Raw genomic sequence first — 16,988 nt, 5'->3', positions numbered from 1 at the left:
TCTGTATGAGGGTGCTTCAAGGAGTTTATGAGCATGAAAAGATGAATTTATCCTTATTAAAAAAAATCTGAAATCTAAGCATATTATTTTTTCCTAAAGCACATTTCCATCAACTTTTTTGCTGATTCCTCATGGGCCTGTGATTCAAAAAATTTTTGCACCAAAATGAATTTAAATTTTAATTCTATTTCCCATGAACTTTTCGAAGCCCCATTGTACAAGTGTGGACGTTGAGACCCCCATAGCTACTAGTGAGTGGTGGAGCTGGGCCTCCCTGAATCCCATGGACTTTGTGAATGGTTACCCTTCCTCTCTGGACCCCAGTTTCCTTCTGCATCATACAAGGGGCTCAGCCCTCCTCCCCTTTCCCGAATCTCGGAGGTCTTACAGACCTTCCGGATTGACCCCGTGTTGTGCTACACCTGCACAAGCCAGTCTCGAGCTGCTGCTGACAGTCCTGAGTTCACCATCCTCTCTGTCTGGGATCTCAGCGCTGAGTTACCCCCACGTCAGTCTGACACACGACTCGGCCCCCATTCTAGCCACTGGGCAGCCACATTCAACCACAGATCGCAGCTTCTTTCTTTCCTCTGGATCAGAACCTAACTGGCTCTTCCCTGCCTGTGTCCAACAGCACTTTGCCTTCTCCTCCTGGGTCTGGCCTGCACGGCCCCTGGTTCCCCCTCCTCTCTCACTGTCCCCTGCCCTTGAGGCTGCAACCATGGCAACCACTGGGGGGCTCCAGTATACAGTCATCTTGCTGCACACCTGTTGTGCCCTTCCTCCTTCTCATATCTTCTGTTCCAGGAAATCTTCCTGACCCCCACTTCGTCCCTTTCTTGACCCCCAGACTCCCCATGCCACCCCCTCAAAAGCGAGACATTGGTACCTTGACCTCGTACTACAGGTGGTCTTTTTTCTCAGGCTGGCCTGCCATATTCAGCTTGTTATCCTAATAACCAAGCTGCTGTGGACTGAGTAAGATTTGGCTCCACTCTGCTTCCTGGCTCGCCATGTGGTCCTTCTCAAGCAAGGGCTCCGCCATTGCCAACCACTGCTCTCTCACCAGACACCAGACCTATGGCGCAGCCCAATCTCTACCCTCCAAAGCCGTGAGCCAGAGTAAACCATTTTTCATGATAAAGTTAGCTCCTGTCAGGTATTTTGCTGTTGTAACCCAAAGCCGACCAATGCACAGGCACAGAGCCAGGCACAGAGTGAGCCCTGTGGGGTGCTGTAGGGTGATGGAGCTCTCGAGACAACAGCTGACCAACTAGTGGCCAAGCAAGGAAGCGGTGGTGCAGGAGGAGCACCGTGGGAAGGGACGTGGCTTGCACTGTTGGAAATAAGGAAGAGATGTAAAAGCAGAGACAGCATTGGTCAACAGTAAAAATGCCTCATGTGCAGGTGCTCCTGGGGACCGGGACCTGCTCTGAACATGGTGTATCCTTCCAGCAATCCTTGCACAGAGGGTCTCTATCACCATCTCCAATTTATAAATGAATGACTTCCCAGGATACACAGCTAGTAAGGGGCAGAGCAAGAACTTGAACTCAGGGAGGCCACATCCAGAGCCTGCCCCATAAACTCCTATGTGGCGTTGCCTCGCTGGAGAGGCAGGCGGAGGCAGAGAGACAGCCTGAATGTCAGCAGGTGGTGCTGTGTGAAGTGCTGAGCATGGAGGTAGTGCTCATTTAGTTCAGGCTGGCTAAGCCCCGTGTTCTGCCTCCTCACTAGGTCTTGAATGAATGGAGGATCTGATGCAACTGAATGATGGAAAGGGGTCACTGTCCAGGCCCCTGTCCGATAGGCAGGAGACAGCCACCGGGACCCAGAGCAGAAAGGGTGGATGCAAGTTAGGGTCGAGTGGGGGTGTTTGGCCACCCTGGGTGGTTATGTGGTTGATTAATGAATGTCCCCCTCTCTCCTGTCCTAGTTCTCTCAGCTCATTAAGATCTTTCACTCCTTGGGCCCTGAGAAGTTCCCGCTGGTGGAGCAAACGTTTTTTCCCAACCACAAGCCAATGGTGAGTGCCCGTTTTTACTTTGTTGTTGTCATGTTGTGAACGAATGCGGATGGCAGTGTCTTCATTCCCTTCGGACAGAGGAGGTAGGCCCCGGGCCCCTCCCTGACCAGCGGGGCTCTAACTGGTCCTGTGGGAGTGCCTGGCTTTCCTAAGGGAAGAGCCGTCTCTCCAGCAGAAGGGGAAATGGCAAGAGCTGGGCCATGCGATCCCTGGGATCTTGGCAGCTTTGATCAAATCAGGGGACAGCTTGGTCTAGCATGCTGGAGCCAGAGCTTGATGAGAGAGCTGGAAAGTGTTTTCAAGGTGGGATGTTATTTCACTTGAGCTCTTTCTGGGACGTGGTTTCAACTCTGGTTTTTTAAGAAAAGCAATGATGTTTTGGTTTTTGCATTGGCTGTTGAAGGGCAGTGTCCTGTGTGTCCGACTTTTGAATACACTGCAGTTGTCTCTGGGAAGCAGCTGGGACTTAACTCAGAGTACGTGTGTAGCCTCTGCTTTGGAGGGCACCTGGCTGGGAGAGGTTAACATCTCTTTGAATGTAGTGGCGAGTTCTCCATCCACAGCTGGAAGAATCTGGGGGCTGGGGTTCTGGGCTGCTGGAAACAGCCCGTGACGTGCCTGCTTGCATGGTTGGTGGTCTGATGCTGCTGTGGATTCGTTCTGAAAGGAGGAGCATGGTGGGGGCAAGAGGCGTGGAATCACCACACAGACCCTGGGAGTCGTGTGAAAGTGGGCCAGAGGTGAGCAGCCCACAGACTCATTTATTTCAGTTGGTACAGCAGCTTATATAGCCAAGGCAGCCAATCCATTCAAGGGGCGGTTTATGCCCTAACCAATCACAGCCTGTTGCCGGGCAGTATCTGAAGCCATCCAATCACAGCCTGTTGCCAGGCAGGCTCTGGTGGATTTTGAAGTCATTCCTGAGTGATGCTTGATTGCCAGCGGCCATCTTGGCATGGTCTTCTTAATCTGGACACAGGAATGCAGGATCGTGATGCTATGAATGGCCTTGCAGGGAAGGTGAATCTTGGGGAACAGGATAATTCATGCCATATCCCATAGTCCCAGCCGGAGACCGTGGCATGTTTGTAGAATCCCAAGCTCATTCTGTTGAGCTGGACAACCCTGCTTGTTGGACTGCAGGCTCTGGATGGGAAGCAGTCCAAGCAGGCAAAGGTTTTCCATTGAGAGTCTTTCCTGTGTATCAGATCCTGTGAGTCACAGAATCCAGGGTGTGTTGGCTGGGATAAGGGGACATGTGTGAGACCCGGCGTGTTCCAACAATGTATGAAAACAGTGGAGAAAATTCAGGGTTTGTCATCAAACCAGGCAGAGCTGGAACCCCAGTTCTGTCCACTAGCTAGGTCTGGGGTTGTGACGTGGATGAAAATCACAGAACAAACTCATCTGGTTGTTGAGATGCCGTGCGATTCCGTGTCTAAGGTGCTGTGCCTGGGGTGAGGGAGTGGAGAAACTTTCCAACAGGGGCAAACGCGCTAACATGGAACGCTGTCAGTGGTGGGGTGAAAGCTCCATCATTGTGGGTGACAGGCATAGCCGTAAGCCCTGGGAGGAGCTCCCCAGCTGTCATGGGGCCTCATGAGTTCTTGGGATTCCCACCCAGGCCAAGCCACAGTTGGAATTTCAAACAGGCAGTTGACAGGCAGGACGGCTGTTGGCAGGCTCTGCGTGTCCTCCCACCTGCACCAGGTTGAGAGTCTGAGGTAGAAAACAAGGTGTGCTGTGTCAGGGCCTCCATGTGGGCAGCCTGTGCCACTCACAGGTGACAAAACAGAGGTCCAGATTCCGTGGATCGAGGGAGAACCCCGGCCACCGCGTGAGGGAGCCAAGGCCAGGCTGGATTCGCAGCTGGCGGGGAATCTAGGGCACCTCTCACCCCACCCCCACCAATGAAAAGGACTGGGGCCCAAGTTGCAGAAATGGCTGGAAGGAGGGCATGTGCATAGGCCTGGAGTTGGGACAGGCAGGAGAGACTCCCAGGTCCCTCTGACGTCTATGTAAACCACGCCTCTCCCACCCCCTCCCCTGGCAGTTGGGACACAGAAGTCAAGAGACAGTAGGTGTGTGATAGAAATAAAACCAATTTACTGTTTAGAATAAAGGACACACTATAAAAAGTGAACATTATGCAACATTATAAGACAATATACATTCACGGAATATAAAATTCATAAATAACATGGAGGAAAACTGTAAACAGTGCTACAAAATTTAGCAACAAATACATTCCTTCCAGACAGGGCTTTCTCTGGTTGGTTTCTCTCCATCACTTCTGGGTTGCAGGGCAGCAGACTGGCTAAGGAGAAAGGTTGGCAAGGGGCTGGGGGTAGGAGGAGTCAGGACAATCTAAAGCCCCACCCCCAAAGCATGAACCATTCTAAGTTCTCTTATCTCCAAAGAGCCAGCCTTGACATTGGTGATAGGCATCACCTCTGTCTTCCCCCACTTTGTTTTACATGTTTCTCTATGATTAAAAAAAATACTCTGGCAAGATTTTTATTTAGATATCCAGGAACCAAACACGTGGGTGCCACCTTGGGGTCCTCTACACTGTCAACCGCCTTGCACAAGAGGAAGGGGAAGGCATGGGACAGGGAAGGGAGTTGTCTCCTAGGGGCCAACGTCTCTCCTGGACAGAGTAGTTCCAGTAAGTTCCTTTCCTGTCCACGGTCTGTGGTGTGAAGAACGGTGCTCGTGGGCGGGCGTGGCTACCGTGGAGCTCAGGGAGTCCCCTAGCGGCACCTTCCCTGGCCTTGGGCTTGCCCGAGAGGGCAAGAACCGGGCCTGGGGTTGCCTTGATTGGAAGGCACAGAGGAGGCAATGCAAACTTGGAAGCGTAGCTCCCGTGGGCCTTAGGTTTTTATTTTTGGGAGAAATCATGGCTTTGCACTTGGCGGGATAAGGGGGCTGGGAGTGAAGCGGCCTCCCCGGGGCCAGTTGACCCAGAACAAGCACGCATGCGGAGGGGCCGCCTCCTTGCCGCTCCAGGAGGCTCGGTGGCCACTTCCTTCTCTTCCCTCTGCTCTGCCAGTCTAGCTGCCTGCCCAGTAGATGTCTTTTACCCTCCGTTCTACTGTAGAATTTGATTCAGGAAAATGGCGGCATGTGGGTTTCATTGTTTTTTTTCTCTTAAACACAATGGACACATATTACAGCCTACACATGACACAAGATTTAGCAAAATAAAACGTTCACAATATGATTGAAATACAGAAGTGTCTCTCAGCTACATAAATGACTTTAAATTATACAGTAAGTGAACAGGTGAAAGAAACAAAGCTATAGCTTATAGAAAGCTCAAAAACCGCCCTCTGTGCCCAGGGTCTCCCCACCGGGGCCTAGCAGAAGGGGCTGTGCCCCCTGCTCAGGCCTTACCCCAGGGCCCTCCCGGTGAGAGAGGGGGTGAGCCCAGCGGGGACCCAGCACGGCCAGGCGCCTCACCCAGGAGATGCTGACGTCCACTTGCAGGAAGGCACTCACGTGGGGTGGCTCAGGGGCTCTGCCTTGCAAGCCTTTGAGGTGGAAACACAGACAATCCCAAAACCCCAAACCTAGGGCCTCCCCCGTCAGTCTGGTAACCTCAGCTCCACTGTTCTCCCCTGGCAAGGGCTGGGCCTCCTGTCTCCCCTCTGCTACATGGCGTGGCCAAAAGGGGAAGTGCCCAGCTTGAGGAAATTGATCCCAAGGACATCCAACAAACGCACTGCCTTCCCCCGCCGTGGGCATCTGTCAAGCACCTTGCCTGGGCCTGTGTGTGTGTGTGTGTGTGTGTCCGTGTATGGTGTATGCGCGCGCGCATGCGCAAAACACTATGACCTATTGCCTACTTTTCTTTGCTCCTGTTTCAATTGGCAGCTGTTTCCTAAAGTGGAATGAACTGAAGATACAAATGCTAATAGAGGATACATATTCATAATCTGGCGAGAGAGAGAGACAGCAATCACGTTAAACGTCCCCTTCCCACCAGCCCCACCTCCGTAAGAGATACACGTTATCACCTAAGCTCGGCATCTCACTTCCAACACTAAAAATGATCTTATTTCATAGGAGAATTTATATTATAGTTTTATTTCAAAGAGCACAATAAAAGCCCTCTCCAGCTGCATACAGAGCCAGGCTTCCCGGGTAACCCCCTCAGTTTTTAATTCCACAAGGTAAGGACCTCGGGCGCTGGGACGGGGGTGGGGGGTGGGCAGCCATCTAGCCAGGGCAAGACCCTCAGCAGCTCTCCCTCCTGTGCCCAGGCCCCCAGCCCCCAGTGTCACCTGCCGCCCCAGCCACGCCAGCACGGTGGTTGCCTAGCAGAGGGACAGAGGCCAGAGGAGGCCAGGAATGGGGAAAAGAGGGTGTTCAGATTTTAATAAATGTCAACTTGGAATGTCATGATTTTCTTCAAACAAGCAACAATGAGAGATTAAACTACTGGCGTATTTAACAGCATTGAACAGAATTCTGTGTCCTATAAAAAAATTAGCTTATGTCCCATGTGGGTATATGCCAAGGCGTGTACAAACACATCCCCTAGGTGAGCTAAGCACTACTTTGGAAATAGTATTCTCAACCCACACCTCTGGGGCTCTAACTGTGAATAGCGTCTGGGGTGTGTATTTGTCCCATTTACATGAAGGCAAGCCCCCAGCCCAGTCTACCAAAGAGATTTCCAGGAGGAACTCTCGCGAGAGGCAGGGACGGCAAAGACATTGATCTCTGTCTGGCTCCCGAGCCTTTGTCCCCTCCTGTCTTCTGACAAAGTGCTGTGCTGCAGACCTGGCTGCTGGCTTCAGACTCAAACATCTGGCCAGCCCGAGCATCACCGGGCCGGGGCGGGGGGGGCAGCTCTGTGCATCTGTGTCCTCTCTCCCTCTCTTCCTGCCCTCCCTCACTCTTGCGTGCAGACACAGACAGACACAGTCTGGCTGGAACATACATGCACCTCAGCCCTACCTGATCCTGAAACAGTTGACCTTCCAGAAACTTCCATGTCTGTGTCCTTTGTGTGCTGGGGGGGGGGGGGGTTTGGGAGATGGGGAAGATAAGAGAGGAGCAGGTATGACAATGCCTGGATGGGATAGTTTTTCGATTTCTGTTTTCCTAAAAAAATAGAGATTATATTATCACGAAGAAGAGGCGTATGCTGGCATGGTACCAGAATTCCCAGGTGGACATGGGTGAGGTCAAAGCCTAAACGAAGGGGAGGGGGTGGGGCCAGGAGACGAGTTCCAAATCAATCCATGACAGTATAGATTTTCTTTTTTTTCTTTAAGTGTTCGAAGTGCTAAATTTGCGAGAAAACAGGCACTAATTTCATTGTCACCGTCTGGGAAGAGTTAGTGTCCGAGGAAAGCTCAGTGGGTGGGGAGGGAAGAGAGGTGGAGCAGGGTCTGGCGCTCAGGGGTCGGTGGCGTTGATGGTCGTCTTGTCCGGGGAGCCCCAGCCCCGGTACCAGCTGCAGTAGCCGCCCTTTTGCCGGATGCAGGCATAGTGTTTGGACTGGTAGCCGGGGTAGCCGAAGTTGGAGAGCATGTCGGTCCAAAGGCACTCATTCTTGGAGGTCACGAAGCAGGGCAGGTAGTAGCAGGACTTGATCTGCAATCAGACCCCAGCCAACAGTTGGACTGCGCCTGCGTGGCCCAGGCCCTCCCCTGCGACCACAGCCCCTTAGCAATGATGATAATATAACCACCAGCAGCTTGTGTTTATTGAGCACCTGCTGTATACCTGATGTTCTATGTGACTGCCCTTTAATGCTCGCCCCAGTTTTACCCTCTTTCCTGCAGAGGAAGAAAGAGGGGCTTAGAAAGGTTAAGCTACTTGCTCGAAGCCACGCGGCTCATGAGCCGGGGAAGCAGACCCACAAGGGGGTCTGTCCTTCCCCCAGCTGGTGCCGAGAATCGAGGGACTACAAAGCTGAGAGCACACACTGTGGGGTCCAGCTGCCCTGGGCTGGAAAGCAGGCTCAGTGAGCTGTGGGACCCAACGCGAGTTCCTGAAGGTGTCCGAGCTTCTCATTCTTCATGTGGAACATGGGGGTACCCTTACGCAATGACAAGCACACTGGGGAGCTTGGAGGCCCCTCTCCCCCGCCACTCACAGCAGGAAAGCTACGCTTTAGCCTGGCTGAAGACAGGCCCCTGCAGCATAGCCACCTGGGGAGGAGGCCACCAACGAGTCAGCTGCCAGGGGGAGTCCATTAGGGACCACGTGGCCCCTGGAGGCCACAGGTGACAGCACGAGGCGTTCTTCCCTCACCTTCCACGCTGCCTTAGCAACACTGCTCGGACCTGCCCCTCCTGCCCCCCCCAGCCCAGCACCTCCTACCCCCCCCCCCCAGCTTACCTTGCAGTTACAGCCCAGGTGGTAGCGATAGTTCAGCCCCTTGCGCTGGGAGAGGGTGAGCTGGTCCCACCGCTCCACGAAGTTGCACAGCCCCGTGTATACCTTGCCATCATAGACACGGCCTGTGGGAGGGATGAGGAGGTCAGGCAGGGGGAGGTGTTCGTCCAGGGCCCAGCCCAAGGGGAAGAATGTACATCAGCCGTGTGCCTGGGAAGGGTAGGTGCTGTGCTTGTGACTTCTCGAAACCATGATTTGATTTCATCATCCCCGATGGCTGTAGGCCAGACTACAGCCCCATTTTCCAGACCAGGATAATGAAGGTCAGAGAGGTCAGGTGATTTAGCCAAGGTCCCAGGCCCAGCCTCACACACTTAGCCCTGGGCAGGCCAAGAGGGACTCATCACTGGCAGCTCCTCACAGCTGTCTACACACTGGCCAGCGTCCACACCACAGCCAGGCCAACCTCGCCCTATCTGCCCGTTACCTGTCAGCAGGTACTGGTACTTGTTGACCTCCAGCTTCAGGCCACAGAGACTCTCAGAGGCTTCCGTGTGGATGTACTGCACGTGGGGCATCTTGGTGAAGCCTCGGTACATCTGTGGGCAGAAGGAGCATGGTGAGCGGAGGGCCGCGGGCCAGCGAGGACCAAAGCTGCCGCTTGGTCCCCCTTGCTGGCCACCACCCTGTACACCCCGAGAGGGGCCAGGAAAACCTCCCTATCCAGCACTCTCCCTTCCAGTCACCCCACAACACTGTTCCAGCTACTCACTCCTCGGCCCAATCTGGCCAAGGTACTGTGCATAGGGCTCTTTGTCCATCCCTGAGCACAGCCAGCCAGCACCCATGATGCCCTGGGACACCCCCCTGTGCACAAAAGCCTTCTCACTAGGTGCCCGTAGGCTCTTCACCCATGAGAACTCAGAAATGCACAGTCCGGCTGCCGAACTTTGAACTTGGGCTAGGGATTCTCTATGCTTTTAGAGTTCCTGAGCCCCAGAGGCAGCACCTAATCATGCATCCAGAAATCCACACGTTTTTAAGTAAGCACTTCATAGCCATCAAGTTGAAGCATCTGAAATCGTTGTAGATAAACAGGGTCAGGTATCAAGCAATCTAACGCTGGTGGTTGTCAATTGGAGGCGGCAGTTTGGAGACATCTTGGGCTGTCCTAACAGGGCAGCCCCCAGAGCAAAGTAATGCCTGGTCCCCAGATGTCCTGTGGAACCCTGGTGAAGGAAACCCTGCTCTAATATTAACCCATTTCATCGCCCGTGATAACGCTGAGAGGTAGGTACTGCCATGCCCATTTCACAGAAGAGAAGCCAGAGGCACGGGCAGGCTATGCGATCTGTTAAAGCCACGCGATCTGTTAAAGCCACACAGTCAGTAATGGCAGGGCTGGGATCCACTGCTGGAGTCCATGCCCCATCCACCACCACCCCACCCCACCCCCAACCCCCACCAGCTGCAGCCTGGGAAGTGCCTGGCCAAGGCCTCTGCTGCAGCTGGGGCCGTATCTGCTGCCTGGGCCATCTTTATCACAGGTGAACTCCATAGAGGCTGAATGTAGCCCATGAGGGTTACCCGGGCTAGGGCAATGGTGCTACCGCAGTGAGCCAGCCAGAGTGGGATGGGGTGGTCTCTGGGCCTGTCCCAGGATTTCACAATAGGACAGTGTCTCTCCGCTTTAGTTGCTGGCATGCGTGATTAATTTGCTTATGGTAATTAATACAAAGGCAGACATCACCTCATTGGCGGCTCATCTAAATGCCTCCCATTCAGCCAGAGGGGCTGGGGCTTTCTCCCTGGCTTCTAAGCCACGAGGGCCTTTCGGATCACAAAGCAGCCTGTTGGCCCCAGCCTGGGAGCCTGCGCCTTGTGGAAGGGGCACCATTGTTCACATGCGCTGGGGAGGTGCCCTCCACATGGGGCCAGCCGTGCCCCATGTGCGCTGCGTCCCACTGCCCTCTTCCTCCAGCCCCGCGCTCGAAAAACTCCCCGAAATTCCTGTGCCGAACAACTCCTTGGTTGGATGCAGATACTGCCTAAAGGCTGGCAAACGTTTGCACTCAGGCCAGCCAATCGGAAGTTGGCTCCTTCTGCACCCGTCTTCCCCTTTGAGGGCCTCGTTGGCGAGACTCTAGCCCTGCTTAGGGTCAGTGATTTTAACGGCTCCATAAGAATGCAGATGGCAAAAACCAGTTTGGCACCTCTGCTGCTTTTAGGCGTGAAGGAACCTGTATTTAACATTGCTTCTGGCTTGGCTCCTGTATGCCTGTATGATCTGGGCTACTTATTAAATAACTGGCTACCTCCCCTGTAAAATTCAGGGTAACCCATCTCATTCAGCAAGCTGGCATGAGTGGATCCATGCACACAGAATCTCGGTTAAGGTAGACTGTACTCATTCACTTTGCTTCCCAACAGTCCTCTCTCTCCCAATACAGAAGCAGAATCACTTTAACAAACTCCTCTACCAGCAGGGTGAGGGGGCACAGGGTCCTGAAGGTTCCTGGTATCCAGTGGGTTGACCGTGTCCTCCAGAACTGGGAAGGACGTTCAAGGTCACCTAATCCAACCAGCATCACGAGCCCAGCCCCCTTGAGAGTTCATCTCTTCCTGCGTCAGTCACTGCTCTGCTTTAGGGGCGAGACTCGAGCCCCTGTCTAGATCAACCCTGAATTCTGGTTCCAGAATCTGAACTCTGCTCTGCACCTGTTAGCCACTTGGGAAGTGCCTTAAGCCCTTTAGACCTCAGTTTCTTCATCCGCACAGTGGGGCAGGGCATGCACTTCATCCAGTGTTTCTGGGAGAATTAAATGACTTAGAGGAGCACCTAGCACAGAGCAGTCAGCCAAAGTCAGCTTAAAAACAGCTCATGCGGGAAGGGTCTGGTCCTATTCTTCCTAGCGACGTCCTAGGGTCATTTCCCAGCTTCATCTCTCAGCCAAAGCAGCTGAAGGCGCCTCAGAGTCTCTGTCATAAGCACGTCTTTCCCAGCTGTACCCTGCAGGCTTCTGGGTCGTTTCTCTGGGAGTATCTAAGGTGCTGAGAACTTAGTGCCCCTGGGGGTCGTGTAAGACATCTGGGGACAGCTGCACATTTCCTCGCGCTACGTAGACAGCAGGGCAGGCCACGGTTCCGTCTGATGTTTCTCACGCACCTGCTGAGGACCAGGGTTCTGGACGCTGCTGTCCATCACTGGCTCACGGAACCTGCCCTTAAAGCTTGCTGACATACCAGGCAGCCGAGGTTTGCAGACGGTAGGAACCCAACTGATACACCACGTGCACGGGCTTGCCCGTCCAGCCCAGGCAGTCTCAGCCAAAGTGGAGTCGCTTTCTGCCAAGGGCTCCAGGAGAGTCTTGAACCAGACAGAGTCATGGGCACTGGGAAGAGGAGTCCCCTCGGGCTGCCCGTATCAGACAAACCACCCAAGGAAGTCGTCGAGGGCCAAACAGGCTCGTCCCGCCCACAGTCAGGACGTGCAAAACACATGACCAGCCGGAGTCCCCAGGGACGCTCCGGGTCCAGCTGGGACACCATGTCCCCTGCAGGCTGCCTGAGAGCAGGCTCCCGCTACACAAACACAGCTCCTGGCAAAGCAGCCACTTTCTCATGGGCCCAGTGGGAGATAAGGCCCCTGCAGGTTAGAGCTGCCGGTTCTGGAAACTCGCATGTGCGACGCAGTCCAGGGCCTGAGTCCCCCGCTAAGCTCCAAGTTTGGGTTTGCAGTCAGCTGCCGCAACATTCTGACGGCCCACACCCCCTCACCCACACACCGCGGGGCTCTGGCTGCTCAAGGTGTGCCCGAGAGCCAGATTCAGTGCTCTGGAGTCAGCAGATGGGCGGGGTCAGCCTGCCTTTCATCAGAGGTCAGCCAGGCAGCTTGGGTTCTCACGTTCTTCCCAGCTCCCCTGGCCCTGCTCTCAGGGAGCGCTCGCTTCCTCGTCTGCCTCTCCGGGATAGACTTTAATCCGCGAGAACAAAGCCACCGGGGGACGGGTGCCAAAACTCCCACAGCCTGGCCGGGCTGGCCTCCCCGCCTCCCCTCCTGCAAAGATTTTTCTGATACACCCTTTCCAGGATGTCGTGGGTCAGAAGCTACATAGCTGGGTGGCAAACCAACACACACACAAGCAGCCTCCTCTCTCTCTCTCCCCTGGCAAAACCCCACACCAGTGGAGTGGGGGGGCACCCCCAGAGTGTTTCAGAATCAGCCTTTAGCTTGGCTCCACCCTCCAGCCACATGATCTGGGCCAGTTTCTTAAATAACCTTCCAGGTCTCAGCGACCTCACCTGTAAAATTCAGGGTAACCCATCTCATCCCCCAAGCTGGCATGAACTGATCTCTGCAAAGGCTTGGCAGAGTGCCTGGCACTCAGCGGATGGGACTTGTGCGGAGTTTTTAATCAAGGGTACCGAGGCCTATCTTTGCACGCTCAGCCTGTCGCACAGGGCTAAGCATTGCGAAGGAGGGGGATCAGAAGTGGCAGGAGAGCAAGCCAGGCTGCTACCTACAGGCCAGCAGAATCGGGCAGCCTCTCCAGGGATCCTCATACAGCTCTCAGGAGGCAATAAAAGGCCCAAGAGACCTGGGATTAAGGACAGAAAGGCAGATTGGAAGAGTCTCGTTAAGAGCCCAAGATCGGGAGAGGATCCTGCAGCCTCCACTTGAACAGGGAATCTGTCTTCACCTGTGACGGCACAGCCATCATTTTCCCTTTGAGTCCCTGTCAGAGGTCAAAGGAAGGCTTCTACATCTCACACCCAGCACCTGACACCCTGAACCTAGGAGGCGCATGTGGAATGCAATGCCAGGGTCCCCCAGCCCGGAAGTGGGGGGTGGGGGGTGTTGTGCTCTGAAGCTGATGGCCTGGCACCAGCACAGGGGGAATGGACACACTTGCTACCCTGGTCTCCAGGCCCTGCAGGTAGCAGAAACCGAGCCAACCCCGGAACTGCTGCCTGCAAGCCCCTCCCCTCGCGGCTCTCTGCTGGCCACAGAGTGGACAGCAAACACGCCTTGGGCTGGTGTGCCGTGGCCCTCCGCCGCCAGCGGTGCACAGGGGAGTTTGGGGGGGCTGTTGTTGCTCTTGCTGGTTCCCCACCTCCGCCCCCTCGTCTCTCCCCAGGGCCGTCTGAAGACATAAGCCGGTCTCATGACCAAGCTTAGGCAGCCAAGGGCAACTGGCCAGGGCTGACTGTGGACATTACATAACCAGAAGGCTGTGGATGTTTCCAAAATCGAATCCAAAGCAACAGGTTCCGTGAAATTCGTACGCCCAGCCTCAGGCCTCAGGCAGAACAAGGCCTGGCGGTTCCATGCTGGGGGCCGTGTGCTGCCCCTACTCAGGTCTCCCTGAGCATTAGGGTTAATGCCTGGGAGGTGGGGGTTCTCAGGCCTGTGGGCTCCCACCCCAGTGCCTGCTTGGGGTGCCAACAGGTGAAAGGAGTGCCCTGCGGCCGGTGCTTAGGCACTTGGCTCTTGTCTCCTGTCCTTACTGCTGTTCCCCCAAGGCAGGACCTGTGTCTTCCCCATGGGTGCCTCGGGTCCTGGCCCTGAGCTCTGCACGTGGGGAGGTGCTTACAAAAGCAGGGTGATGGGTCAGTTGCTGAGTTACTCGAGGTTCTGGAGGCCCCCATCACCCTTTCCAGGATCCACCACCAGCTCCCGGCCACCAAGAATGCCAGGGCTGGAAGGGCTTTTTAAGGACACCACGTCCATCCCTGCCCTGTTCACAGATGGCAAAACTGAGGCCCACAGAGAGGGACAAGGTCAATAGGCTATGTGAGAGAGAGAGACAGAGAGAAAGGTCTTCCTTCCATTGGTTCACCCCACAAATGGCCAACACGGCCAGAGCTATGCCGATCCGAAGCCAGGAGCCAAGTGCTTCCTCCTGGTCTCCCACGCAGGTGCAGGGCCCAAGCACTTGGGCCATCCCCCACTGCCCTCCTCGGGCCACAGCAGAGAGCTGGACTGGAAGAGGAGCAACCAGGACCAGAACCCGGTGCCCATATGGGATGCCGGTGCCACAGGTGGAGGATTAACCAAGTGAGCCACGGCGCCGGCCCCTCCGTGATAGTCTTAATGATAGTAACATTCCTGAAGCATCTTCCTAACTCACTGGCAGGCAAGACGACGAGCCGAGCTGGGGAAGTAGCAGAAAAGGGAGCGGTTCCTGCATCGGGACGCGGCTCCTGGGATCCACACAGGCTCAGTGTAGAGCTCTGAGGGGCTACGGCCAAGTTGTATCCTCAACAGCTGCCCAAGACCTGTCGGCATGGTTGAGTCCCAGAAAGTCAGAGCCCAGGGGCAGCCTGCGGTCCAGCTCCCTCACTTCTCAGCGGAGAATACGAGCATGCAGAGGCGGGCAGCGACGCGAGCCCACAATTCCCGAGTCACAAAGCCCTCTGCTGTCTGGCTCCGGCTCTCAGCTCCACGGGCCTCTGAGCACCTGCACCTGCACCGGCTCTGGGGGGAAGCAGCCACCGCTCCCTCCCTGCCCATCTCTCTCTGCCACCTCAGCAGGGCGGAAGGGCTGGGGCTCCGATGCCGAGAAGACACCCACGCCGGTTCCACCCCACGTTGCCTCCCCTAGCCAGGGCCCTTCTGGCAGAAACCCAGAACCCCGCTGAAGTCGGCTGAGCAGCCCACTTACCTTCATCTGCTTGACGGTGTAGACCATCGTGCCGAAGGGCCCTTCCTTCACCAGCTTCTTCCCCACCACCTTGGCCCGGATCACTGCAGAGAGAGCAAGACAGAGAGGGGGTGGGGTTACGAAGGGCGGAACCACATTGGGGTAGCACCCGGGGGTGCGCATGCTCGCCCCATGGCAGCCTGGGGTCGCATTTTTACCTTTGTACCAACTCCACTAGAACACTGACCATTCGGAGAGACGCTGGCCGAGAGGGAGATGCAGAGAAAGCAGCAGCAGCCGAGTTAGTTCACAATCGCCTGCCTCGGAGGTTCCGAGGCTACGCTCACCGCCCTCCTGGGCCCTCAGCGCCCCTGCACCCAGCCGTAGATAACAAGGGATGTGTTCTAATCCAGCCCAGTGAGGTGCAGTGCAAGAGGGAGTAGTGGGGAGTTGGGCTCACCAGCCAGACCCAAGAGTTGCAATCCCAGCCTGGCTGTTGTGACCACAGGCAAATAACAGTTTCTCACCAGTTCTTCACCTATAGAGCAGGACTTGTAATGGTAGCGCTGGCAAGATGGCACGTGTGAAACATGCATTCTCTCACACTAGGTCAGGCAGACCTAATTAACATCATCGGCATCACCACTACTACAGCCAAAAAGGGAATGCAGAAGAACATGGAATGTTTACTCCTCGCCACTGCCTTACAGAACAGTATTAGAAGTTAGATAAGGAAACTGACAGAGAAGGGAAGCCACGTCCTCCTGCCCCCTCCATGTTTTCATCTGCCCAGAGGGTGTGACTCCACCCACGTCGGGGTGTCAGAAGGAGATGAAACAAAAGAGCTTGTGAAATCTCCCACTGCGAGGTCTGGTGGAAAGGACTTTCTCGGTAGACACGAGCTGACTGTGGGTAAGAAAATCACCCAGAGTGCAGGGCTGCAGGGGAGGTGTTCACCCAACACGGGGCGGGGGAGGGGGGGGGAGGGAATGCACTAGCTAGAGGGGGCCTGCCCACATTTGTAGGAGGCTGTATCTTCTCTTCTTCGTGATCTGAAGATTCAGAGTTTGGAAAACCGGCCCGAGGCAGGACACACAGACAGCTCCCGAAAACAGACTGCAGAGAGGGGCTTCCCTCAGCTCTGCCCAAGAAAAAGTCAGCCAACAACCAGGCACGGGGCAGCAGGAGGGGGATGGGAGGCCCTGCCATAGCGGCCAACAACACCTCCATCAATGGGCTGGGTGCTCTCAGGCCGGGGGCTGGGAACGGAGTGGGTTTGCCTGTGAGGTGCTAGGAGTCGCATATTGCATTCTGCCTGTTGTGAGGTCCTGTAACAACTCCTCCCTCGACTTGTGCGGAGCCCAGGCAATGTCTGTGAAGGCAGAAAACCTCTTTCTCTCTGTCTCTCTCTCTCTCACGCACGCGCACACCCATTCTGCTAATTCCATTATCCTTCCCCACTGGGGTGCCCCACTTTTATTCCTAAATTCTCATCTCCTTTAAAAATAAAAAAGATCTTTACGAGGCACCACCAGTTCCCCCTCCTTCCTGGATTCTGCCCTGTCCCTCGCCAAGGGAGCTTGGAGCCCGCCCTGCCAGGGAGACAGGAGGTCAGAGCTCAGATGAACCCACTGCCCCTCCAGACCCTCTCTGCCAGGAGTGGCCAAACGGGGAGGCCGCTGGCAAAGTCCGCAGCTGAGCCGAGGCAGCTCAGCCTCGGAGGCAGCGAGGGGCCGCTTCCAAGTCTTCCGTCAGAACGAGAGGTTGGCACGATCCCAGCCGAACTCGCTCATGGCGGTGTAGCCACCTCTGGCGCTGGCTTTGCAACAGCAACCCCGGCAGGCGGCCAGCGTCTCGGGGGCCCCCGGGGGCCATTTCCTCCCTGCAAACCCCACAGGCAGGTTCTGACAGCCCAGCCGCCGCGCTGTCTGCCCATCTGCCAACTACGGATTCTCCCTGATGAC

At 55.4% G+C, this 16,988-nt stretch overlaps 2 protein-coding genes across 5 annotated transcripts in view; one reads left to right on the top strand and one right to left on the bottom strand.

The window, feature by feature from the left end:
• SYN3 (synapsin III) overlaps positions 1–16,988 on the top strand; it is a 455,954-nt gene that overhangs the window by 155,892 nt on the left and 283,074 nt on the right. For all 4 annotated transcript variants that reach the window (XM_070051328.1, XM_008257067.3, XM_017341626.3 and 1 more), the window contains 1 exon segment: positions 1,937–2,026. In XM_070051328.1, coding sequence (XP_069907429.1) covers positions 1,937–2,026 — 90 coding nt within the window.
• Positions 7,436–16,988, bottom strand: part of TIMP3 (TIMP metallopeptidase inhibitor 3) — a 49,632-nt gene continuing 40,079 nt past the window's right edge. The window contains 4 exon segments of the mRNA NM_001195682.1: positions 7,436–7,633; positions 8,384–8,505; positions 8,868–8,979; positions 15,046–15,128. Coding sequence (NP_001182611.1) covers positions 7,436–7,633; positions 8,384–8,505; positions 8,868–8,979; positions 15,046–15,128 — 515 coding nt within the window.

Source organism: Oryctolagus cuniculus, chromosome 11 (genome assembly GCF_964237555.1).
Source record: "Oryctolagus cuniculus chromosome 11, mOryCun1.1, whole genome shotgun sequence".
NCBI lineage: Eukaryota > Metazoa > Chordata > Mammalia > Lagomorpha > Leporidae > Oryctolagus > Oryctolagus cuniculus.
This window is presented reverse-complemented; position numbering and strand designations above follow the sequence as displayed.